The following is a 26,669-nucleotide window of genomic DNA, read 5'->3' on the forward strand; positions in this document are numbered from 1 at the left end:
TTCCATCTTAATAGAGCATATGCCTTCTAGTCCCTTCAGCTGCAACCTACCATTTGATGTTGTGGTGGAAACGGGTAAGGGCGGGGTAGCATTGTATGACTGTTAAAATTAAATCAAGCTGCCTCTACCAATGGGCCTGTGGCCTGAACTGTGAATTTCTGTTTTGTTTTCTATTTTTCTCTTTCTTTTTCCTTCTTTCTCTCTCTCTCTTTCTTTCTTTCCTTCCTTCCTTCCTCGTTCTCTCTTCCTTCATTTTCTTTTCTTTTTTATTCCTTCCTTCCCTCCTTTCTTCCTTTCTCTCTCTCTTTCTTTCTCTCTCTCTTTCTTTCTATATTTCTTTTTTCTTTCTTACTTCCTTTCTTTCTTCTTTCATTCTTTCTTCCTTTCTTTCCGTCTTTCTTTGGGGATTTTTGTTTGTTTGTTTCTCTCTTTCTTTTCCTTCTTTCTTTCCCCTTCTCTTCTTTCTTTCATAGCTCCTCACCTTTCAGATGATCCAGACCAAGTCAGTCTCTGTCCTCATTCTTCACCTCATTTTTCTGGCAATGACTTATTCTCCAGAATGCCCTGGTATACTTAAATATTATATTTTATCTCTTTTCTCAAGTAACTGTGTCATGACTAGAAAAACAAAGCTTTTTTTGGGAACATGTCTATTATAAAAATATCTTGATGAACACTTCCTGTGAAGTGAGGCTCTGAGAACGCAGCCCATCATGGGCTAGAGTAGCCAAGCACTGGAAACACATGGATTCATCCTGAGCAGAGACTCACTTGTGAGTATTCATAACAACAGTAAGCAAATATCCACAGCAGTTCCTTCAAAGAACAACTCTATTTTACTAGATAAAAATGCAAGAGGAGTTGAACATTAGAACATTTATGAATAAAATTCATTCTTCCCACTAATTCAGTGAAGACAGGATGTGGGAGTCTCAGGCTGAACACACAGGCAGATGATTGACACTGGGGTTTGCAGGCAGGAAATCCATTCAAGAACACGACTACAGGCCAGTAAGGGAGACCAGAGATGCCGGGCAAGGCCTATGGGGTCAGCCTCGAGGAGCTCAGGAGGGAAAGGGAAAGTGAGGCTCTGGAGAGATCCCAACAGGGAAGGCCTTCAGACCGCTGAGCTGACCAGCCATAGGAGGTGAGCGGCCTTGGGCATCGGCCCTGGCCTTGAAAGGAGACTCTAGGAACCTTATATAGGCATCTGAGGCAACCCAGGACTGGTTCAAAATGAGAGGAGACTCCGCTGGGATCACTGCCCTCAGCTGGGAGATGGAGACGCATGTCACAGGTCATCGGGACAAGTCCCAGGGCCTTCAGAGCCACCAGAAGCAAACACAGCAGTGGCCATGCCATTGGCAAAGAGGAACAGATCTGCCTCAGGCAATAGTGCAGGCCAGCTGCTCTCCAGGAAGCTCCTGGAGACCTCTTGCCGCTGGCCCCTCCCCCAGGGCCTGGCTTCCGGTGGCTGAGAGCTGGGCAGCCCAGCCATGTCAGAGCAAGCTTCCCTTCAGACTGGAGCAGGGGCAGCTGACCACCAGCTTCACCGGGAGCAGGGAGCGCCAGGCAGTCCTGCGGGAGAAGGTGAGGCTGGGAGAGGACAACAGAGCAAGTGGGATGAGGGAGAGGGGGCAGTAGAGAGGGTGCAGTCCTCCATGGTCTGGGGAGGCTTAGAAACTCCGTCTGTTCATCGCTAACCGGACAGACTGTTGCTTCATAGGCAACTGCAGATCGCTGGTCTTTAATGTGAATAGCAGAAAGATGGTCACTTTACTTTAAAAGCACATCAGTGTCTCCAAAGTAAACCTGGAGAATTGGGAGAAGGTTATGGAGTAAAATCTAGATGTACCCTAAGTCTCTCAATTTCCCACAAAGAACCAAACCCCAGTGATGACTATGAGTCATGCACCATTACAAATAAGAACACAGTCCTGTGCCTGACTCCACGTCGAGATCCACCCAACACCACCGCTCCGGGAGGAGGCTGGGACCCTCCTGGGAGAGAGACAGAGGGAGGGGGACTCAGGGGCAGGACTGACTTCTGAAGACACAGTGGGAGCCGTTATTCCAGCTCAGTCTGAGCGGTTATGTGGCTCTTTGGCCTCAATTGCTTTCAGTTCATATTTTCCTTGGTATCAGTGGTTGGGTATAAAAACATTTTGATCCCGAGTAGCAACCACATTGTGGTTTCTGTGAGAGATCTTCATAGAAGTTTCTCCCGGGAGATTCAGGGCAGATCTGCAGGTTTCTGTGTCCCGGCTCACAGCAGAGGGGACAGAATCTCACAGGGCACCAGGGATTCTCAGAGTGGCCACCTGTGCGCCGGCTAGCTCTGCCCTCTTGCTAAAGCAATTTCCCGAGCACTTGCTTCTCAGCCGTGCTCTTTGCTGAGGCCCTGTGGGTCTCCCAAGACGCGCTCGGGGACGCTTGGAGTGACTGCTTCTGTTGGTCTGTCTTGACTTGGCTTGTTGGGATGGAGGAGGGAGAAAGGCCAGGGAGACAGAGGCAGCCATGCCCTGGCCTCCCTGCTGCAGGCCTGTGCCCAGCGCTCTGCCTGGAGGAAGGCGGCCCCTCCCCTGCCGCCCCTGCTCTGCTTCTGATTTTACAATCCGAGCTGAGAAGCTGCTTGTCTGGGGTCACCTTGTGCTGGTTGACAGGGAATGTGCTGGAGTCCGATGGTCTGAGTTCCTGCTCTGTCCAACACAGAGGAAGCGGGGTGGTGGGCAGCTGTTTTGGCTTTTTTCAGTCATCCTGTCCTTGCCTATAAAATTAGGGTAAGAATCGTTCCTCCTACTCTTAGAGGAAGAACACAAAGGCATAATGCCCCTGTGCATTGTGTGTTGTCATATAATATCTATTGAAATGAACTCCAGGAAATGGAAACAAGAGGTTTTAATTTCTCTGTTCTTTTTGTCTTGTTTGTTCTTCTGTCTTTGGGAGGGTAAGGAAGACACTGAAATGGAGGGACAAAGTGTGAACAAATGCAGCAGTGGTACTCAGTAGATACTATGTTGAAAATAAACTATACAGCTTGTGAGCAGGGTGGGAGGGACAAACTGGGAGAGAGCAAGGGAAGGGCTAACATTGTCCAAAAAGAAATGTACTCATTTTGTGACTTATAAAACACTAATCCTTCTTGCATCACCTTTATAATAACAATTAAAAATGTTTAATAAAATAGAATGCAGTTATACCTCCAATGACCCTTTTTCTGATGACCCTTTTTTGATCCAAATCTTTATCCAAATCTATGCGCACCTCAAACCATTAATAAAAATGTCACATGTTCACAAAACATGAGTACAATGAGCTCAGTTCTATCACCAGGCTTTGAGAACATTGCCAGGTTTCATGTATGACAATTCAGGATTCTTGTTTCTGACAACCCAGTGCTCCTGGATTCTTTCGAAGTCAATAACAGGTTTCATATCATTTTACCTGCAAATATTTAAACATGTATATTAAAACTAAGAATTTTATTCACCGTTGTCATCGCACCAAAAATAAGTCTGTCTTGTTACCAAATGTCCTGCAATCTGTGTTCACAAGGCATTTACAATTTTTGTTATTCATTTGTAATGAAGTCCAGTAAGGCAATCCCACATTATTCTATGCATTTTCTGCCCCAAATGTCAAGTTAGGCATTTCCCTAGAAATCCTTGAGGGTTTTCTTTTCAGAGGGGAATGGTAGGGTAGTCTAGGACTGCTGCTTTTGTGGCTCTGTTTCTTATCTTATTATTGTGTGTGTGTGTGTGTGTGTGTGTGTGCGCACGCACATGCGTGCCTGGGTATGTTGTATGTAAATGTTTATGCCTGTATTCCCAGTACATAGCACATATGTTATAATTCAATGATAGGGATATTATCAGTTTTGTGACTATGAATAGTTTTAGGGCATTTCTTTTTTCTTTTGGATTTTTGGGCTTTATTCTTCTGGGGGTTGTCAATGAACTTAATATATTGAAGAACATGGTTAGGTTTACTTGTTTCACAGAATCTTTGATTTTTAGGAATTAATTTTCAACATAGATTCTGTCTACCTAAATAGTTCAAAGATGTCCACCTTCTTTCTTTGCCATGCTTCTTCTTCCCTCTCGACCAGTACTCATTTCTTTCTTTACTTTCTCCCTCCCCCCTTATCTTTCTCTTTACGTATATCTGTAATATGTTTATATATAGTACATAAATATAATGAGGATGTGTACACACGTGTGCTTGCACCCCTTCGGGTGAGCGGTCTCCCACTCTATGTTCTTTTATTAACCTCCTAGGTTTTTGAAATTTTTAATTTTATTGTAAAGTTGCTGTACAGAGGGGTTTCAGTTACATGAGTAAGGTGATGAGTTCATTTCTTGTCAAAGATTGTTACCCCTTCTTTGTTTTTCTCTTACTATCCTTTACCTCCCCATTAACCTCGTAGGTTTTGATGCTTGTTGGAACCTGAGTAGTGACACATCTCCATGCATTTCACAGCTGCAGGATATATTAACTCATATTTTCTGAAATAGCCTCTCTGTACGTGGTGGCTAGGATTATATTGTAATTTTCTTTGAGCCTCTCCTTCAGTCCAGTTTTCTAAAAGAAATCCCACTTTGTCACGTCCAGTCCTGTTTTCCTAACATTTCCTTAGGATTTGGTGTTGAACTCAACTCTAATTTCCTGTCTGATGCAGGCACTGTGAATGCTGGGTTTCAGAGTTACCTCTGCCTCATAGAAAGAGCTTGGATGCTTTCCTCTTTTTCCTGTGCTCTGGGATGTAGAGCATGACAGAATTCTCTGATCACTAAAGCTCGATTGAATTTTGCTGAGGAATGGTGAGAAACCACGAGAGCTCGCCGTCCACTCTGTGGTCTCGCCCTGTCCTCAGTCTGTCACTTCCCAGGTCTGCAGGGGTCAGCACTGAAATGTGCATTCATGCATGCCACATATACCTGATAGTAGAGTGTTTACAATGCCAACACCTGTTGACTTTTAGCCTCTCCAGTGCAAGGTTATCTGCTTGAGTTTTGAGATGAGTGACCACCAAACTACTTTGAACCCATTACCAAAGACCATCACCCCTCTTCTATAGTTTCTGAATGGTAGAGCATTTCCACAATGGGGACAGCCATTTTGTATTCCCTTTCTGTCTATAGCTTGCGAAAACAAAGCTCCTGTCTACATCACACATACAAATTTAAAGAGCTTTCTTCTCCCAGTAAGTGATGTCTTCTGTCCATGTTGAGCATTCCTGTAGTGGGCTGGCTGTATACAATCACCTCGGATACACTCCTGCAATGAATGGTGTCAGCCTTCTACACAGATCCAGACTCTCAGGGCATTCTGATGAAGATGCTCTCGTGGGATAGGAAGCTCATTGCTTAGGTCAGAATACATCAGATATGATAGCTGAAAAACAAAGTGGAATCTGTTCTGGAAAATAGATCTCACACAAAAGGAAAGGATAGGAAATACCAGATTTTAAATGGTAAATGGTACTTTTGTCATAGAAAATTAAGCAAGAATGCGGTAGAAAGCAGAAAAATTGGGGAGGGGCATGGAAGTGAGAAAACTTCACTGGCTTGGATGATTTGGTTGATTCAGAAGGGGAAGAAACAAAGGACAGAAGGGCCAGGAGGGCTGGTTTCTAGTGATCTCTAAGCCACGTTCTTTCTACGTTTAAAGTACAGTCCAAGTGCCCGGGCTCCTGAGGCTGAATTCCGGTGGCAAGCATGGCCAAGTCTGAGGATCACTCTTTGCGGATCGTTCTGGTTGGGAAAGCTGGAAGTGGGAAAAGCGCCACAGCCAACACCATTCTTGGGGAACAAATCTTTGATTCTAGAACAGCTGTCCAGCGGGCATCCAGAACATGGAAGGAGAGGGACCTTGTGGTGGTGGACACCCCGGGGCTCTTTGACAGCAAGGAGAATCTGCAGACCAACATCGTGGAATTGAGCCAGTGTGTCCTCTATTCCTGCCCAGGGCCTCACGCCATCATCCTGGTTCTGAGGCTGGACCGATACACAGAGGAAGAGCAGGAAACTGTTGCTTTGATCAAGGCTGTCTTTGGGGAGGCCGTCATGAAGCATGTGATTGTTTTGTTCACGTACAAAGACTATCTTGAGGGCTGCAGCCTCGATGACTTCCTAAAAAGATCGGATGCAAACCTACAAAGCATCATTCAGGAGTGTGGGGGCCGCTATTGTGCCTTCAGCAACAGAGCAGACGAGGCTGAGAAGGAAGAGCAGGTGCAGGAGCTGGTGGGGCTGATAGAGAACATGCTGCAGAGCAGGGGAGGGGCTCACTTTTCTGATGACATCTACACGGATGCAGAGCAAAGGCTGCAAGAAAAGGCAGAGCTCTTGAGGAAGCATTACACAGAGGAGTTAGAAAAGGAACTCGGAGCAGCGAGGGAGACATATACTCAGTTGTGCAAGGAAAAGGAGGCCAAAATACAATCAATTAAGGAGAAGTACGAGGCAAAAATAAGAAACATCAGAGCAGAGGCAGAGACAAATATATTTACCCAGATTTTTGAGAGAATTAAGAGAATGCTTTTCAAAATACGCCATTTTTTCAGGAGATAATGTGTATATCGGCTTTATTCTGTCTGCACTTACCACGAGCCTTCTTTCACATCACCCCCTCTCTTCCCCGTGGCAGCCCTTCTGCAAGCAATGTGAGCAGGAACAGAATTAAGAAATCGCCAGATTGTTCTGTGCTGGCCTCAGAACCCATGGTGAGCTCTCCCAGTCTGACTTGTGTACTCTGCACTCAGCACCTAGAGAGGACAGCAGAGGCAACACCCTGCCTTTTTGAATCAAGTGCCTACCCCAGCTGTCCTCTTCTGAATTCCATCCTTTCCAAGAATCCCAACAGGGACCTGGTAGGGATGTATTTCTCTAAAATGCCCTGATCTATGATTAGGCGGATATGGTGGACACATAAAGAAGTAGTAATCCTAAGACATACATGCTGATTTCTGAGAGCCATGAACTCCCAAAGCAATGCCTGGGGTTTAGTTGGGCTTTTATAGTGAGTGAGCGAGAGTGTCACAATGAGTGTCTCCACTGTGAGTGACAGCAATAACTTGACCAGAAGCTTGTTAAAATAAAGTAATCGTGTGCTGAATATGGATGCAGAGTCTCTGTTATTGTTTTATAAAACATGGTTTGGACGGGACCACGTTTGTGGAAATATTCCAAGAATGATTATATGGGGGTGTATGTATCTATATCGATACCGATATCAATATGGATTTAATTTTAGACATATGAAAAAGCTCTTGGTACCAATGGAGATAATAATGCCACGACATTCTGTGATGCCTATAATAATTGTATTCATGACGAGAATGAAAATGATCTCTTCTCAAATGAAATCTAGATTTCCCCTGACTGGTTGTAAATTTCAGTGAGCAGTTGGTCTAAGTTAGAGGTTACAATAAAGGTCATTTGTGGGAATAAGTATCAAAGAGAACAAGGAGAGCTGTCTACAACCCAATAAGATAAGAAGTTGTTAGAAAACTTAGGATCCATCTAAACTTACTGACAGAAACACTGGGATAGAGTTCAGCAAACCGTTTCTTTTTCTTTTCTTTTTTGCTGTTGTTGATTGGTTGTTATTAAGAAGCCCTCCTGTGAGTCTGATGGATATGCCATCTTGAAAACAACTGGCTAAGGTACTGTCTGTTGGTCTTTCCCCTGTGATTGAGCTGATGGACAGGAAGATCTGAAGAGGGATAGAAAAATCACACTTCAAATTTCACAAGTTTCACGTAGAAGCAGTCACTGTAACACTCTCTCTTAAGACAGACTTTACAAAAACAAAAGATGAAATGAAGAAGGGCTTTGGACAACCAGGAAACAGCCTGTGTGAGTTTTCATTGCTGTGCAACTACTGGAGATAATCAACTTACATGGAGGAAAGGTTTATTTTGGTTCCCAGCTTGAGAGGCTTTGCTCTCGGATGGCCTCACTCTGGCTTTGGGCCCGTGGCAGGCAGCGCAGTACATCGTGATGGAAGCATGTGGTGAGGGAGGTCTGGTGAGCTCATGGTGGCCAGGAAGCAAAGAGGAAAACAGGAAGAGGCAAGAGTTCTAGCATCCCCATCAAGGGCATGCCCCCAGTAACCTACCTTCCTTCCACCAGCCCCCATATTCTAAAGGTTCTACCAATTCCCAGTAATGTCACCGATAAGAACCAAGCCATCTGCACATGGGGTTTTGGGGAACACTCACCCAAATGTCCCAGGTAGGAAGCAAAGAGCCTGAAAGTTGAGTTCCATCAGAAATAAACCTTCCCCTTCGAATTCCTTTTTCATGGAGACTGCGTTGAATCTGCAAATTGCTTTGGGTACTGTGGACATTTTAACAATACTAATTCTGCCAATCCATGAACATGGGAGGTCTTTCTTGCATGTATGTGTGTGTATACAACTTTTTTTCAGTGTTGTGTAATGTTCATTATAAAGATCTTTCACTTTCTTAAATTTATTCCTAGCTGTGTTCTGTAGCTCTGGGGAATGGGCTTGCTTTCGTTTTAATGCATGGTATCCAAACCCTGGATCTTGACTAGATGACACGGCCAAGCTCAAGATCTGTAGTGTTATGATTGCAGACTGCATTTCTTTTATAAGATGTTTCCTATCTAAAATAAATAAGCTTTAGAGCACACTAGAGCAGCTTATAGCAGGCACCCGGCATTTCAATACTTGCCTCTCTAGCTTGTTTTCTCTCTGCCTGACCACTATTCTGGCGAGAACCATTTACCCATGAAAGTCTTGACACCCAAAGACTGGTAGGTAGCTAGTTCATGCCTTACCAGAGAGGAAGCTTAGCAGCTGGAGATCACACAGACAAGACGGTTCTCACCCATCTCTGAGGACAGTGCTTGCTGCTGCAAGTTGGGGTTTGTGGTTTTGATCCACGCATTGAACTAGGCAGTTATTTTTCACACTTCATAAAAACATGCCCAAAGCAACTTCCTCTCAAGACACAGTTCAACTCAAGCAGCATAAAAAGCAATAATGAAAGGGTCTTCAAGTTCACAGTGTGATGGAGAGGAAATAAATGCGGGTTGCTGATAAGGCCTTAGCAGAGACAGCAGAAAATGGAGAAAGCCCAGAGCCTCACCTACGAGCTCCCACCCAGGGTTCTTCTCCAGCTCATGTTGACTACAAGTGCTTGTTTGCAACCACTAAAAGAATAGGAGGGGACTTGTACGGGGCTGTAATTAAAACAAACAAACAAACAGAAAGGCTGGGAAGGTGGCTCATTGGTAGAGTGCTTGCCTTGCATGCATGAGGCCCTGGGTTCGATTCCTCAGCACCACATAAGCAGAAAAAGCCAGAAGTGGCACTGTGGCTCAAGTGGTAGAGTGCTAGCCTTGAGCTGAAGAGCTGAAGGACAGTGCCCAGACCCAAGAGTTCAAGCCCCCCCACAAAAAAAGAGAAGTCTTCATGTGTGACAGCACAGTGAAGGAGAAGGCTTTTTAATCTATACCTTTCATAGCCCACAATTACATAACACTGAGCATGATATACCCAAGCTCAATGCTGGAACACTAGTCCAGACCATCTAGAAAAGTATTTACCCCAGCCTTCTTTCTACATGTTGATAACTGTATTTCCAGCCTTATTTCTAGACACTCTGACTTGCAACCTGTAGAATCTAGCCCTTCTTAGCTTCTTTAGCTACTGAGAATTCCTGGCTGTCACTTGCCTTAGAATTCTTATACATTTGGGGTTGGGAAGGTGGCTCAATGGTAGAGCTCTTGCCTTGCATGCCTGAGGCCCTGGGTTCGCTCCCTCAGCACCACATAAGCAAAAAGAAAAAAAGCCAAAAGTGGCGCTGTGGCTCAAGTGGTAGAGCGCTAGCCTTGAGCTGAAGAGCTGAGGGACAGTGCCCAGGTCAAGAGTTCAGGCCCTACAACCGGACCCCACAAAAAGAAAAAAACAATTCTTATATGTTTGTGTTATTCCTGAGGCTTGAACTCAGGGCCTGAACACTGTCCCTGGACTTTTCTTTCTTTCTTTCTTTTTTTTTTTTTTTTTTTGCTCTAGGCTAGCTAGCACTCTACCACTTGAGCCATAGCTCTGCTTCCAGCTTTTTGGTAGTTAATTGGAAATAAGAGTCTCAAGACTTTCTTGCCTGGGCTGGCTTTAAACCACAATCTTCAGATCTCAACTTCCTTGGTAGCTAAGATTACAGGCATGAACCACCCAGCTTGTCACTTGCCGTAGAATCTACAGTATTTCCATCCTGTAAATACTTCTATACCTTTCTGTAACTTCAACTGGCCCTTGAATTTCAGCTCAATTTTATTTCTTCTAAGAAGTCTTTCAGGATACTGCCTACCATCCCGCCATTTTTAGCAGATCCCTCATACACTGCCAGAACAGATGACATTCTCCTTAATTACACTCAGCCTGCTAAAGGCTTTTCAGTGTCATGCTTGCTGGAGAAAGGACATGTGTTCCCTGAGTGACTAATACAGCTACATTCAGAGTTACGCAGGAGTCTGACTCAAAGTTTTAAGACAAATGAGAAATGCAAAGTTGAGGTAAGGGTGCCAAGGTTTTCTTCTGCTTTCGGTTAACATGTGAGCCAAAATGAGGAGTCAGTGCTTTTTAGCAAGAGCAATTTCTAAGTACCTGTTATGTGATGAGACTTTACTTCTGGATTTTTCTGACCAACTGAACCTAGAAATGACTACACAAATGTCCAAGCATGGGTTAGCTGTTGAGAGTAGTTACCATTTTCTTTAAGTCCAGGGACTCTCTGGGCCTATTTTACAGGGGCGAAAAATAGCTGATGATCAGTAGTAACCCATTCTAGAAATAAAGTCAGCCTCTGGGGCCTGCAGAGCTCTTCCTCTTCCTCTGAGTATGGCCAGATATGTGATATCAGGGACCCAGATTGAGATACACACAGCACCCCATGGAGTCCCGGCAGGAGGCTGGTTTTGGTGGTGATACACTGCAAGTCCACAGTGCTTCTGTCTCTTTAAATTGTTAGTGTCCAACCCTCCCTGAGCTTCCTGAGCTCTGAGTTCTGAGCAACTCAGTGACTTCCTCTGCGCTGGAAGGGAAATTTTTTGAACTCACAACCAAAGGGAAAGCGGAAACTCAGGGCTTCCCAGAGCCGCTTCAGAGCCTGTCACCAGGAAAGGTGAGCCTGAGCCTTCGAGGAGGGAGGGGGCGGGTCGTGAGGGCCCAAATGGTCCCTAGAGAGTGCTTACTCCCTGTATCCTGTGTATTCAGCCAAGTCCCAGGCTGACCATCCCAAGGACCCGGAGCAGCCTCGGTCATGCGGCCAGGTGTGTGAGGCTCTGGTCATGCGGCCAGGTGTGTGAGGCCTCAGTCATGCGGCCAGGTGTGTGAGGCCCCGGTCATGCGGCCAGGTGTGTGAGGCCCGGGTTATGCGGCCAGGTGTGTGAGGCCGTTCTGAGCATCAAAGCCAGCAAGTGCCAAGGAAGTTTCCGGAGGCCTTTCCTGAGCGCACACATTCTGGCTAGGGAATAAAACCTCTATCGCCCCACACTTTCTTATACCATGAGAGAAAGTGTGTGCTAGATCTACTTCCAGGGCAAAATGCAGATGGAAAGAACTCAATCATTCCTCAAGTCACATATTGAGCAAAACATTTTAAAAAAAACATTCTGTACTCCCAGAAGAAACCTTATATATGACAAAGGTTGTCATATGTAATGTATTATCTATAGTGTATATAATTATATACAAATATAGAATATATTATATCCAGTTATATGTGTAAATATATGATATATTTCCTGATAAGTCTTATCCTCTCTTAAACTCAGGAAGACCCCTAGAGACATCGAGCATTGTAACTCACTTGTCAGCCTCTTTAAATATCTGTCCTCTAATTCCTGCTTCTCCTGATGCAGCTTCAGGAACATCTGTACCATGGAGAAACACAGCTGATTTCTAAAGTCAAATTGTGGTCTGACTACACCAGAAACACCCCAATCGTTGACTCAGAGTCTCTAAGGATGGTGCCCAAGTATGAATTCTGATAGAACCCCTACATAATCCTGAAAAACAGCTAGGTGTGGGAGTAAAAGAACTACATGAACTTTTGAGTTCTTTCAAAGTATGAAGAGTATAGAGTTCTACATGTTCTATATTCCCAGAGAATTAAGAGCCATTGTCACCCCAGATCTCAGCAGGAACTTATTTCTATGTTAAAAATATTCAAAATGATTTTAACTCCCATTCCACACTCTGGAGAATTGTGCTGGACTCTCAGAGTTCTATGAATTCCTTACAGAGCACACCAGCAGTTTCATATTCAAAGAAAGACTTTGAGATTCAGCTAAAACTTGTTACTTGCTCTAAATCTCACATCTGTCGCTTCATATCTGTGTTGTGCTAGTCATGGGAGTCTGTGGCTTTTAGACACAAAGTAATTAATAATACAAAGCCTGTAGGGTTGAACTTCACTGAAGACAAGGACTACAGAACAGACACATATTTGGGTTGAGGCAAACTCGTTTTCAAAGGCTCCTACCCAAGGACAGGCCATTCATTCCACTTCCTCTGTGTTTTCTTCTGTGTGGTGCTCACAGGAGACGTATAACCTAGAAGGACCAGCATAGAAGACATAAACAGACACTCTGAAATGATGGGGAAGTGTAGACGAAGAACTCAGGTAGAAATAGGGTGAAGATAAATAATAACAGATAGGAAAGCACAGCGTAGGTTGGCAAAGCTCTGGTTTTGCTGGCTCAGAGGGGAGTAGCTGGAAGGAAAGCAACATGAGGGAAGACGGTTCATTTGTGAATGAACAAATCACGTTTGGAACTCTTTCAGGGAAACATGGGAGGCCGGAAGATGGCAAGAGACGAGGAGAACCCCTATGGTAAGAGCTGTGATCACAGCAGCATCATTGTCCCCTCCGACTGAATTGGGGTAAGGCAGGGGCAAGGGGACTAGAGGCATGGCTCAGTTGGTAGAGCTCTGGCCAATGAGTGAAAGCATCAGGTAATGAGTTCAAGTCCCGGTCCTGGACCAAACAAAAAATAAAAGGAAAGAATGGGGTGGGAGCTGGGTATCGGGAGCACACACCTATAATCCTAGCTGCTCAGGATGCTGAGATCTGAGAAGATCAATTCAGAGCCTGCCCAGGGCAGACAAATCCAATTAACCAGCAAAAAGCTGAAGACATAGGTCAAGTGGTAGAGCACCAGCTATGATCCAAAAAGCTGAGCTAGACTGGCCCTGAGTTCAAGCTTCAGTTCCAACATGGAGAGAGAAAGAAAGGGGGGGGGGGTTTAAAACAGGAAGTACGTATCTAATGTCCCCTTTGTTCTGAACACTCAAAGACTCCAGTTCCCAAGGGAAAGGTGGCTGCGACTGACATCCTGTGACCTTTGCCCTCCCAGGGTCAGAAGGTGACGTCCAGCAGCTCCCGCAGGAGTCCCAGCTGCGGCTCATCCTGGTTGGGAGAACGGGGACAGGGAAGAGTGCCACAGGCAACAGCATCCTGGGCCAGCAGCGCTTCGCCTCGAGGCTGGCAGCCACGTCCGTGACCAGCACCTGCGTGGCCGGCAGCAGGCAGTGGGCTGGGTGGCACGTGGATGTCATCGACACCCCGGACATCTTCAGCACCCAAGTGGCCAGGACGGACCCCCGGTGTCTCGAGCGAGGTCGCTGCTACCTGCTGTCCTCCCCTGGCCCCCATGCCCTGCTGCTGGTCACCCAGCTGGGTCGCTACACCAGGCAGGACCAGGAGGCGCTGGGCAAGGTGAAGGAGCTGTTCGGGGAGGGCGTGGTGGCCAGGATCGTGGTGGTCTTCACCAGGAAGGAGGACCTGGCCGGCGGCTCCCTGCACGAGTACGTGCGCCTTACCGACAACCTGGCCCTGAGGAAGCTGGTGGACGAGTGCGGGGGCCGCGTGTGCGCCCTGGACAACCGGGCCACCGGCCGCGAGCGGGAGGCCCAGGTGCAGGAGCTGCTGGGCCTGGTCACCGGCCTGGTGAAGAAGCTCGGGGGCACGCACTACACCAACCAGGTGTACGATGTGGCGCAGTCACTGCGCACCACCGACCCCGAGCAGCGGCTCCAGAGGGTGGCGGAGGCCGTAGCTGCCCGTGTGCAGAGGTCCCCGGGGTCTTGGCTGCTGGCAGGGCTGTGGCAGTGGCAGAAGTCACACAGGACCCTCTGGAGACGGGGCATGGCTGTCCTGCTGGGTATCTTTCTGGTCTATGTGCTGTTTGGCAAGCGCCAGCCAGAGGCCGTTGGTGACCTGAAGGACGGATGGCCTGCACCTTAAAAAAATGGCTACAACTAGGGCTGGGAAGGTGGCTCAGTGGTAGAGCGCTGGCCTTGCATGCATGAGGCCCTGGGTTCGATTCCTCAGCACCACATAAACACAAAAAGCCAAAAGTGGTGCTGTGGCTCAAGTGGTAGCGTACTAGCCTTGAGCTGAAGAGCTGAGGGACAGCACCCCCCAAAGTTCAACCCCCCACGACCGACCAAAAAATAAAAGAGGCTACAACTTGGCCAAGAAAGAATGACGTGCCTAGGGCTGAAAGGGAAATGCGAGCTTCATCCCAAGGAAATCTCATTCTTTCATAATCAGTCTTAGTGTGATGGGCACTTTGACACTGTGTCGACCTTGCCAAGGTCTGTAAGGGTTTACTTGTAAGGGTCCGAATCTCAACTTTTAATTCTATGCATTCAGTGTTTCTGGATTGATTTGTCTAACTTAAAGCTTCCGTGATTCATTGTGATGGTCTTGGCATATCTTGCCTCTTTGGACAAACAGTAAAATGACTGGCAGCTTGGAGCAGAGATGAATGCCTGGTCCGGGGAAGAATTCTTATTCTGAATACGCCTCTCTTTCTTTACTCTGAGGCTCCTGAATTTTCCAGTTGGAGTGTTTGCCCCTTTGCTACTCCTGTAGACCTAGACCTTCAGCATTAATGAAAGATGCTGGTGTTCTACATGCTAACTATTGCTTCTAATACATCTGTTTATTTACTAGTAGGATGAGTTACTACCAAGTAGCTAAATGTAACTACATTAAAAAGAAACTTTGCAGTTTCTGATAGGTATTCTTGTTCCTGTCTTTCCAAAATAAAGTAAAATGTAAGAAAAATAATAAATGATGTCTGATTGTGGTTATTTTGGATTTTCATGCAGCATGTGTGTGTGTGTGTGTGTGTGTGTGTGTGTGTGTGTGTGTGTGTGTGTGTGTGTTTGCAGAAAGCTTCCCATAGTTAAGGCAGGATAGCCTCAAACTCACTAGCTAAGTCAGACTAGCCTCAAGCCTGCAATCTTTCTACCTCCAACTTTGGAGTCCCAGGATCATAGGCATATGCCACCATGTCCAAACATATGCTGCATTTTTGCATGTGCATTTCAACATGTATTGTGCATACCAAACTTTTCTCTCAGAGGGGAGAAGAGGAGCAGGTATGTAGACTGAGAGCCATGGGCATCTAGGCTGAGGTTGGTGTTCTGTGGCATGGGTTTTCATAAGCTCCTTGAATGTTTTCAAAGGCTCCTTTAGAAAACGGGGATGCTGCCTGGCTGTGCCCACCAAACACTGGCATCTCCTTATTTCTGCTTCTGAGTGGAACAGGACCGGCCATCATCCTTGACTCAACCAAGCTCTTGTTAGCAGGGACAGATATGGAAGCAAGCCCCAGTCAGGGGACAAAGGAGGAAAGGAGTCTGCAAGTCTTCTCAGGCCCACATCAGGAAGGAGGTGTCTATATGTGAATGCTGCCAGTGGCACACTAGCCAAGATGTCAGGAGGGTCAGAGTAGACCGAGGCCTTGCGACAGGCTGCAGTCCGCTGTCCCGATCCGTGGTGTTCATCACAGCAAAGTACACTCTGTGAAGCATGGCTGGAGGAAATCCCATCTCAGTTCAAGCGTTTAGCTTTCTCAAGAGTATTGCTGGTCCCACAGGGGACCCAATCCGAGGAGGCATTTTGGCCATCGGAGGGGCAGCAGGGAAGGGCTGGCCCTGGAACAAGGGCAGCGGGGAAGGGCTGGCCCTGGAACAAGGGCACAGGGAAAGGCGTGGTGGCCCCAGGGTGCCTGCTTTCACCCTTGGGCTGCTGTGGACCCAGGGCCACTGACCATCAGGCTAAGATGTTGTCTTGTTTTTCTTTCATTGCTTTCATTGTTTCACCTACGTGTCCATATAGATCATCCGATGTTTATCGTCATTGGTTTCTGTCTGATTTGTATGGAAATCAGATTGGAAATTGCTATTATGGTTTTTAAATTTTCTTGTGGGCGGTAGCATGTAAGAATCCCGCCTGGGCCCAGCGCTAGTGGCTCACGCCTGTCATCGTAGCTTCTCAGGAGGCTGAGATCTGAGGATTGTGGTTCAAAGCCAGCGCGGGCAGAAAGGTCCATGAGACTCTTCTCTCCAATAAACTACCCAAAAAAGCCAGAAGTGGCACTGTGGCTCAAGAAGAATGCTCACCTTGAGCAAAAGAAGCTCAGGGACAGTGCCCAGGCCCTGAATCCAAGCTCTTGGATGGGCCCAAAAGAAAAATTTTACCTAGAACAAAGAAAAGCTGGACATTTGTGAATAAACCCCCTTCAACGGGAGCACGGCTGGGAGTCCCAGGGACCTGGAGGGGGACACAGGCCAATGTGTGGCTGAGCGGGGACTGGCGCTTCAGAGCATGCTGGGCATGGTGCAGATAGAGGTTTTCTTAAAATGTTTATCTTGGTGACAATACTTATGATGTTCACGTGCAAGGAAATGATGTTTGAAAATGACTTTCTAGATTAAATCCATAAGAATATGACACAGAAACATAGTAGAATACACGGGTTACATAGCAGGCCAGCCCATGAGGTAGGAAGGGGAAGGCCTCCTTACAAATTGGAGTCGTACACAGCTGGCCGGGGAGAGGAAGGGGCAGAGGAGGCCAGAATGGGCCAGCCCCCACCTGCAACATTAGGCAGCTGAGAGAATACCTCACTGCCGGTGAGGACAACTCCCAACCAATCAGAGAAAGCAGCAGTGACTGAAATGAACTGAGGACAACTCCCAACCAATCAGAGAAAGCAGCAGTGACTGAAATGAACTGAGGACAACTCCCAACCAATCACAGAAAGCAGCAGTGACTGAAATGAACTCTGGGAAATGGAGACAAGAAGTGTTTTGTTTGTTTGTTGTGTTTTTTTGTGGTTGTTTCTTTATGTCTTGTTTGTTCATTTATGTGTCTTTGGGAGGGCAAAGGAGGCCATAGAAATGGAGGCACCAAGGGTGAACAAATACAGCCGTGGTACTCATTGGACATTGTGTGGAAAATGAACAACTTGTGGGTGGGGACGAGGGAAAACCCAGGAGAGAGCAAGGGAAAGGGTGACATTGTCCAAAAAGAAATGGACTCAGGCTGGGAAGTGGCTCAGTGGTAGGGCGCTTGCCTTGCATGCATGGGGGCCCTGGGTTCGATTCCTCAGCACCATGTAAGCAGAAAAAGCCAGAAGTGGTGCTGTGGCTCAAGTGGTAGAGCGCTAGCCTTGAGCTGAAGAGCGGAGGGACAGCACCCAGGCCCAGAGTTCAGGCCCCACGACTGACTCCCCCCACCAAAAAAAATACTCATTACCTGACTTGTAGCTGAAACCAACCCCTCTGGACAGCACCTTTATAACAATTTCTTTAAAAAAAATCCAATCAAAGACTTGGCCCAAAATATGCAAAGCCACAAGAAATATGAAGAAAACAAAGCAACACAACTCATGCAAAACTCAGTGACTCTAACAGAAAGTAGTCAGACTTGCAGACTTGAGCCACGGGCTTCCTCCTTTCTTAAAGCGTTTAAAAACCAACAACTTGTTGGTTTTCTGTCTGCCCGTTTGAGTTGTAAATCCTGAGTTGTAAATCCTTTGTCAGTTTTGCCAGTTAACACCTGAGGACTCTTTTTCTTAAGCACCAGAGTGTCATTTCTTTTCAATGAAAAGCAGCTGGGGAGGAGACTTCCCTCCTATCTCAAGCCTTATGTAGTGAGGAGTCCACCTTCACAGGCCCCTTTGCGAAGGCTGTGAAGCTTTGTCTTAAGGTCGGTTTCCTCTGGGTAAGGGTGATTGGCTAACATGAGTAGTCAGTGGGTGGATTTAGGATGAATCTCGTTTCATAAGACTAGCTGTGGTTGGTCTAGAGAACATTGGTGCAATGGTGCTGTGTCTATTTGGCTGGGTATAGCTGGGTGAAATTTGCCTGTGTAATCTCAGAGGGTGGCCTGGGATGGCCCGGAGTTCTGGTTAACGCACATTGAATGATAGATAGGCTGTTCCTGTCTCCGCTGCCTTCAGGAAGAGGCTTCCTGGGATGGCAGCCCTTTCCCTTCCTCCCATCTTACACAATGGCATGATGTCACCTAAGGGCACTTCAAGTACTGACAGAGGGGATTCCAGGGGTGACTCTCCGGGGCCTAAACCCATCTTGTCTCCTCAGTGTCTCTCTTTAGAGCTCTGATTTATGTTCCATATTCAAGTCTGAAAGGCACATTCAGTGGGAAAGAGAGGTGCTTTCCCCTGCTCCCGGCCTCCCCCAAGTAAACCCACAGCCCTAGGAGCTGACCTTGCAGATCGCCATGCAGGAAAGGGACAGCCTGTTCATGGTTAGAGGAACATTCTAGAAGCAGAGCCAGAAGCAAGGGGGTGGGGGGATCAGGGAGGAGTAGGTGCTTGATTGGCAGGGGTGTGGGGAAGGCAGGGTGGGAAGCTGGGCAGCGCTTCCCCATCGTCTGGACTTCTCTGAGCCTGGGGGAAGGGAGCTGTCATTCCCTTCCTGGTCTGGGTTCTAACACTGTTCGTTTGCTGTCAGGAAAGGAAATGGGAGGCGGAGGGGGACGGCGCCCTGGGCAGGAAGCACGGGTCAGGGTTAGAGCAGCACCGTGCTCGCACTCACGCTGGGACCAAAGGTCCTCCCTTGAATCCCTTTCCAGCCCCTCCCCAGAGACCCAAGGCTGCGGGGTGCCCTGGGCGCCCCACCCTCGTGTTGCTCCTTGCTCTGCAGGACCTCGGCTGGGGAGCAAGTGCCCAGCTCCCCGCGTGTGCACCCCAAGGTGGCCTGGCGGTGCTGTGCTTCACCCTGCAGCTCAGACAGAGGACGCGGCCGTGCCCTGGCCCTTGCCCTTGACAGGTAAGCAGGTCTGGCATGTTCAGGGCCCATGGTCGGTGGGGAGGAGAGGGGGACACGAATGGAATGTTTGGGAAGACAAGAAACACCCTGAGCTCTCCTAAACCGGTCTGGAAAGCCAGCTTGGCCGTTGCTTTGATCAGAGAAGGTGTCCTGGAATAAAACGAGGCTCATGGGGGTTTCGATTGGGAAGGTGCATTTTGTGCTTCTAAGCCAGACAGTCAGCAGGCCGGCACCGTGTCCCTGCCACACAGCTGGCCCTGGAAAGAGAAGAGGTGCCCCGCTCTCCACTCTGAATGAACGTGGGACGGTCCCTCAGCTCTCGGAGTCACCCAGCCCCTTTCCTGCTGGCCTATGGCTCCTGTTAACTTGCCCGTCCGCCGCATTTCTGGATACTCAGTTGCTGGCATCTGCCAAAGAATTGATTCCTAATTCCTCATCTCCCCTTCCCAGCCCGCACCCCCAGCAGCGGGCTGGGGAGAAGCATGTTTGCGAATGTTGCCAAAGTTTCCTTGGCTTTGGGAACAGCCACGTTGTTCCATCCTGGTCACAAAATAGACCCAAGTCGGCAAAAGCAAGGCACTGCTCCACCTGAAGTGTGTCACCCCACAGCAGCGCCTGCCCCTGCACACCCGCGGGCTGCATAACCCTCCATTTCATTGTGCAAACGGGCTCCTGCTGTGTCAGCTTCCAGTGCACCTTCTCCTGTCACTACATTTGCACGCTGACTGTGGAGTGACAGCACTGAATGGGGTTTGCCAGAAGGTTCTTCTCTACTTATCTGGAATCATCTGGGTTTCCTGAAGTAAAACCAAAGAGAAGAAAGAGGTGAAAGGAGCCCCCTTGGGGCTGGCGGGAGGAGTTGTTAGTCCCTGGCAAATCACTTGATGAGGCTTCCTAAAAGTTTAATCAGAATTTAATACCAACCTTAATCACATCACAAGGGAAGGAAAGTGAATGATTAAAAAGACACGGGCATGCAAGCAACTTCAGAACCAGCACTGGCTGCCCTGAGGAATATTACTACACTGCCATGATCTTTAGCACATCCACATCTTGAGCACTAGCAACCATGTTGCTCTCAAGTCTCAGAAAATGTCAATGAAGTCAAAAAGATGTCAGAGATTTGGGGGGAAAATTAGTAAAATGCAGGGTAGAGTTTGCCAGGGACAAGAAGAGTGCATGGGAAATGGTGGTTCTTCTCTGAAAGAAGGGCCGGGTGGGGGTGGGGGGAGAGGAAGTGAGAAGAGGGCAGACTAGAGGGGGAGAAGGAAAGGGAGAGGAAGACGTCTTCATATCGTCTGCTATCGTGAAAATAGATGGTTTTCCCTAACGAGACCTCGGAAAACCCACTGAATGAACAAAATGGGCCAAAAATGTGCAAAAAGGCAAGATAACAGAAGAAACCTAAATAGCAAATAAACTAGGAAAGCTTTTCAATGATAGTCAATAAACATGTACATTAAATCTATCAACACATGCTTCTTATGTCAAAAAACGAACTTTACAATTTAGGGGCGGGGGAGGGAAGGGGATGGAGGGGCAGGAAGGGGTGTAGTTGTGGAGATGGGAGAGAAGGGATGGTAAGGGAAAAACAAAGGAGGAGGCAACAATGCTTGGTAAGAAATGTACTTATTACCTTGCTCATTTGATTATAACCCCTCTGACAGTACTTTCACAATAAAAAAAACTTATTAAAAAAAAAAGACACACTTCTCTGTGCCCGTAAGGGTGACAGCAGATTCAGCCTGCAATCACTGAATGCCTGGGGAGATCTGGGGGAATTCTCCCGCGTGGTGGGTGCAAATGTGAGTTAGAAAAACCCACTTGGAAGCAAACTTGACAGCACACAGGCCAGCAGAAAACCAAATTCCAGATAAACTGTCACATGTGTGTGCCAAGAGATTCTGTCATTTGCAGTACTCTTTGTAGTGACAAGTCTTTCAGAATAGCTTAAATGTTTATTCCTAAAGAACTGGATAAACCATTGCATAAATTATACCATTTGTGTAAACATTTAAAGTATAAAACAATACTACAAATTGTCTTTGGATGTCCATATGTACACACATGTATAGATATATGTATATGTTTGTGTATATATATATATGTATATATATACAAACAACAATGTTTGAAAGCCATTTCTGAAGGGCAGAGGAAGGAGAAGGAAACTAGAGTTTAAAAAATTATAAAAGACATGTATCTGTAACGTTTCGAGTTTTCAGTCAAATGGAATGGCTTCAGTAAAATGCCCAAGTACTTAAATTTGTTTGTTACAAATAGTGGGTATTTGTTTTTAGTATTCTGTGGGTTTCTTCACTTTGAAAGTTTGCTTTTGGCTAGGACCCAGTGGCTCATGCCTGTAATCTTAGCTACTTAGGAGGTGGAGATCTGAGGATCTCAGTTCAAAGCCAGCCCAGGCAGAAAAGTCCATGAGATCTTTATCCCAATTAACCAACATAATCCAAAGTAGAGGCACAGGTCAAGTAGTAGAGTGCTAGCCTTGAGCAAAAAAGCTAAAGAAGAGTGCAAGGCTCTGAGGTGAAGCCTAGTATATGCACTCACACACACACACAAATTGTTTTATGAAATCTGCACTATTGAGCCAGGTGCCCATGGCTCACGCCTGAAATTCTAGCTACTCAGGAGGCTGAGATTTGAGGATCGCAGTTCAAAGCCAGCCTGGGCAGGAGAGTCCATGAGACTCTTTTTTTTTTTTTTGGTTGGTCATGGGGCTTGAACTCGGCCTGGGCGCTGTCCCTGTGCCCTTCAGTTCAAGGCCAGTGCTCTACGGCTTGTGCCACAGCGCCACTTCTGGTTTTCTAGTGGTTAATTGGAGATGAGAGTCTCATGGACTTTTCAGCCTGGGCTGGCTTTGCACCATGATCCTCAGATCTCAGCCTCCTGAGTAACTAGGATGACAGGTGTGAGCCACCAGCTCCGGCTCATGAGACTGCTAGAAGGGGCACTGTGACTTAAGTGCTAGAGTGCTCACCTTGAGCTGAAGAGCTGAGGGACAGCGCCCAGGCCGAGTTCAAGCCCCACAACTGACAAAAAACAAAAACAAAAAACAACAGTAAAAACAACAACAAAACCGACTGCACTTTTAAAACAAACCATAGAGTCAGAGTTTATCTTAGTGAGAGCTGTGTATCGTACATAGGCCTTCCTAATTACTGCTTCCTTATTCCTTTTTTTTTTTTTTGGTCTGGTCGTGGGGCCTGAACTCTGGGCCTGGGCGCTGTCCCTCAGCTCTTCAGCTCAAGGCTAGCGCTCTACCACTTGAGCCACAGCGCCACTTCCGGCTTTTTTTTCTTTTTGCTTATGTGGTGCTGAGGAATCGAACCCGGGGCCTCAGGCATGCAAGGCAAGTGCTCTACCACTGAGACACCTTCCCAGACCCTGCTTCCTTATTCCTAATACCCAAAAGAATGGCACTTTGCTATGCCTCACTTAAATGAAGTGCTTATGCCAGTGTGTGTACCAGTTGCTGGCAAAATCTGTAGGCATACAAAAAAATGTAGTTATTGGGAGATTAGGACTGCAGGGACAAGCAGAAAAGATGTTTGACTAAAACTAGAATGGGAAATGAGTTTATCTTCTCCTTGTCAGTGATGTTGATTCTCTCTACAGCACGCACCAGCTCGTCACCAAAATGCTCAGCGTAGGGAGGTGATTGTGAGTTCTCTTCCATTCTTTCTAGTCCTTGAAGGGAGTCCCTGGTCCCCAATTCCACCCTCCCATTGGAGACCACCTTATGCCTGCCCCTGGAATGTTCCAGAACTGGACATCTCTAGGACAATAAACAAACCAATTGTTTCCAGCCAGGCACTTTCCCCCCTTTATTCTGGCAAGGTTTTCCTCATTTCATGTTTTCACCTTGCGGGGGGGGGGGGCGTTTACATAGCAGAGCATTTCGTGCTTTGGGGGGCCTGAGGAAGAGCAATGGCGGCACATTGCCATAGCATAACCCAGCCTGGCCTTGTCCCTGCGAGTCTACGGATTTTGGAAAGTCAAATGTGAGTTAGAAAATGAGCAAGGAGGAGCTGGGAAGGTGGCTCAGGGGTAGAGCGCTTGCCTTGCATGCATGAGGCCCTGGGTTCGATTCCTCAGCACCATGTAAACAGAAAAAGCCAGAATTGGGGCCGAGGCTCAAGTGGTAGAGTGCTGGTCTACAGCTGAAGAGCTGAAGGACAGTGCCCAGGCCCAGAGTTCAGGCCCCACAACCGACAGAAAAAAAAAAAAGAAAATGAGCAAGGAAATGGCCTGCGTCAGGAGAATTGTCTGGATTGAGGCAGGCCCTGGCTCTTTCCCTACATACAATGCCTTTCATTCCTTTTCTGTTCATGTTCCAGAAGGGAATGGAAGGGTTTCCGAAGAGCAGCTATGGAACAATGGCTGAAGGTAAGAAAGCCTTGGAGTTCTGAGGAGGCCTCTCTGTTCCCTCTCTACCTGGGACCCCGCCCTAAACACAAGGACAGAACCCATTATTTTACAGCCAGGCAGAAAAAGACAGCAACCATTTGTCCCCTATCTCCTCAAAACCTGTGCCTGAGACATCTTCCTCCCTTCCTTCCTTCCTTCCTTCCTTCCTTCCTTCCTTCCTTCCTTCCTTCCTTCCTTCTTTCCTTCCTTCTTTCCTTCCTCCCTTCCTCCCTCCCTTCCTTCCTTCCTTCCTTCCTTCCTTCCTTCCTTCCTTCCTTCCTTCCTTCCTTCTTTCCTCCCTTCCTCCCTTTCTTCCTTCCTTCCTTCCTTCCTTCCTTCCTTCCTTCCTTCCTTCCTTCCTTCCTTCCTTCCTTCCTTCTTTCCTTCCTCCCTTCCTCCCTTCCTCCCTCCCTCCCTTCCTTCCTTCCTTCTTTCCTTCCTTCCTTCCTTCCTTCCTTCCTTCCTTCCTTCCTTCCTTCCTTCCTTCCTTCCTTCCTTCTTTCCATTCCTTCCTCCCTCTCTTCCTTCCTTCCGGGAATTAAGTCATAGCTTTTTAGCAGATTCCCAGGAGAATGCAGTGATCTACAAGTATGAAGAATCGTTCACTTATATGGCATTAATGCTTGTTTGTTGTTTTTACAGGAAGGGTGGACGACAGTGGATTGGAAGCACCTTCTTTGAGGATCATCCTGGTGGGGAAAACAGGCAGTGGGAAGAGCGCCACAGGGAACAGCATCCTCTGCCGGCCAGTGTTCGAGTCTAGGCTGGGGGCCCAGACAGTGACCAGGTCCTGCCAGAGAGAGCTCGGGACGTGGAACGGGAGGCGCATCCTGGTGGTTGATACGCCCTCCATCTTTGACTCACAGGTCCAGACCCAAGAGCTGGTGGAGGACGTCGGGCAGTGCTACCTGCTGTCTGCCCCGGGGCCCCACGTGCTGCTGCTGGTCACCCGGCTGGGGCGCTTCACGGCCCAGGACGTGGAGGCGGCAAGGAGGGTGAAGGAGGTGTTCGGATCAGAGGCCATGAGCCACACGGTGGTCCTCTTCACCCACAAGGAAGACCTGGGGGCTGGCTCCTTGGACGATTACGTGGCCTGCACAGACAACGTCCACCTGCGGGGCCTGGTGCAGGAGTGTGGGGGGCGGTACTGTGCCCTCAACAACCGGGCGTCCGGGCAGGAGCAGCGCTCGCAGCTGCGGGAGCTCATGGCCGTGGTGCAGGCGCTGGAGGGCTGGCACCAGGGCTCCTTCCACAGCAACGACCTCTTCCTGCAGGCTCACGCGCTGCAGCAGGGCGGGGACGGGGTCCTGCCTGAAGAGCGCAGGCGTTACTTGCGCAGCGTGAGGCAGCACCTGGACAGACAGAGGAGGGCGCTGCGGGCGGAGGAAGGCAGCTGCTGCTGCAGGGCGGTGCTCGCTCTCAGAGCCTGGACGGCTTCGCGCCTGCTCCTCACTGCCCTCCTGCTCCTGGGTACCTTGATCATTATTGCTCTCTTCATCAATATGTGTATCACGCAGGGGAAGTGAGCGTGCCCATTTGGTTTCTAGAATGAGTTTTCTTCTGATTCTCCATCAGTGTCCTGGGGTAGGACACACGCTCTGCATCACAGCTGTCAAACATTTTCCTGCAGGTGCTTTTAAGTCAATAAAACTCAGAGGAAACTAAAGCTACCAGCACAACTATGCTTACTGCAGCATTATTTACCATAGCTAAGATATGGAACCAACCCAGATGCCCCTCAGTAGATGAATGGATCAAGAAAATGTGGTATATATACACAATGGAATTCTATGCCTCCATCAGAAAGAATGACATTGCCCCATTTGTTAGGAAATGGAAAGACTTGGAAAAAATTATATTAAGTGAAGTAAGCCAGGCCCAAAAAAACATAGGTCCCATGGTTTCCCTTATTTGCAACAACTAGTTTATGTCTGAGATAAGCAGAAAAGGTCAGGTAAGTTGATGTTAGGGGAATGAACCCCAAGATAAGGACTCAAATGTTTTTTCTTTCATGTGATTGCTTCTAACATATTTATAAGATGATTTCTTTGCTGCTTTGTATGTCCCTCCCCCACAGTATAACCCCTGCTTTCACTGTATATGATGTTGGTATAATTTGTGGAGGGGAAGGGCATAAACAAATTGTTTAAATAGGGATACAGGTGGACCCGTTGCAACAATGAGATGTACAAGTCATTATGTCGAAAAAGGAACTTTTCAACTTTGCTGGGGGGTGGGTAGGGGTTTGGAGGGGGAGTTGGGAAGGGTTGGGAAGGGGAAACAAAGGAGGAGGCAACAATGCTTGATAAGAAATGTACTCATTATCTTGCCCATGTAATTGTAATCCCTCTGTAAGGTATTTTCACAATAAAAAAAATTTAAAAACACAGAGGAAAATAGTTTCTCTGTGTGTGCGCGTGTGTGTGCGTGTGTGTGTGTGTGCGTGTGTGTGCGTGTGTGTGTGTGTGTGTGCGCGCGCGTGCCAGTACTGGGGCTTGAACTCAAGGCCTAAACCCTGACCCTTAGTTGAGTTTAGTTTTGTTGTGCAAGGCTAGCATTCTACCACTTAAGCCATAGCTTAAGTTAAACGGAGCTGAGAGTCTCATGAATTTCACTGCCCTGGCTGGCTTTGAACCTCAGTCGTCAGATCTCAGCCTCCTAAGTAGCTAGGATTACAGGCATGAGCCCACTGGCGCCCAGCACCTTCTCTGTTTTGCGTTGTCAACGTTGTAGATTTGAAGTGAGGGAAGTTCAGCGCAAGGCTGCTGGGCTGCCTCGCTCTGCACCCAGCCTTCTACCAGCCAGGATATCACGAGGGGAAACATGCAGGGTGCGCAGCTGGTGACCCATTCGTTGTTCATCAACATGGCCCAACCTCACGGTGGCCGGTTGGAAAAGATGCTACTCCATCACCCCTCCACCCCTAAGAGAGGAGGAGGAGAGTCTGCGGAGGTTTTGAAGAAGATGGAGAGAGGATTCTGAACCTGAAAGGGGAGGAGAGTCAAGGGTGCAGGCATGGATGAGCCTCTGGCCCCAGGGGAAGCAGGATCAGCGGCCAGGAAACTCAGGGGCTGCTCAGCCCTAGAGCAGAGATTGTGAAGGATCAGAGAGCAGCC

General features: G+C 47.7%; 2 protein-coding genes across 4 annotated transcripts; both read left to right on the forward strand.

Annotated features, from left to right (window-relative positions):
* LOC138809927 (GTPase IMAP family member 7-like) lies at window positions 1-7,116 on the forward strand. 3 transcript variants are annotated; one of them, XM_069997060.1, is made up of 2 exons: window positions 1-74; window positions 5,671-7,116. In XM_069997060.1, the coding sequence occupies exon 2, from the start codon at window positions 5,718-5,720 to the stop codon at window positions 6,570-6,572; it is 855 nt and encodes a 284-aa protein (XP_069853161.1). In that variant the 5' UTR covers window positions 1-74; window positions 5,671-5,717; the 3' UTR covers window positions 6,573-7,116. The 3 variants fall into 3 exon arrangements, with proteins under 3 accessions (XP_069853161.1, XP_069853160.1, XP_069853162.1); XM_069997059.1 differs by lacking the exon at window positions 1-74 and adding an exon at window positions 1,505-1,590; XM_069997061.1 differs by lacking the exon at window positions 1-74 and adding an exon at window positions 1,531-1,590 and having other exon boundaries at window positions 5,676-7,116.
* Window positions 1,001-25,931, forward strand: LOC138810229 (GTPase IMAP family member 8-like). Its single transcript, XM_069997388.1, has 7 exons — window positions 1,001-1,590; window positions 12,820-12,868; window positions 13,392-14,268; window positions 19,003-19,128; window positions 22,762-22,792; window positions 23,484-23,532; window positions 24,196-25,931. The coding sequence occupies exons 1-7, from the start codon at window positions 1,237-1,239 to the stop codon at window positions 25,077-25,079; spliced, it is 2,370 nt and encodes a 789-aa protein (XP_069853489.1). The 5' UTR covers window positions 1,001-1,236; the 3' UTR covers window positions 25,080-25,931.
* The last annotated feature ends 738 nt before the right edge of the window (window positions 25,932-26,669 follow it).

The sequence above is a fragment of the Dipodomys merriami genome, unplaced genomic scaffold, assembly GCF_024711535.1.
Source record: "Dipodomys merriami isolate MVZ:Mamm:240054 unplaced genomic scaffold, mDipMer1.0.p SCAF_5, whole genome shotgun sequence".
Taxonomy (NCBI): Eukaryota; Metazoa; Chordata; class Mammalia; order Rodentia; family Heteromyidae; genus Dipodomys; species Dipodomys merriami.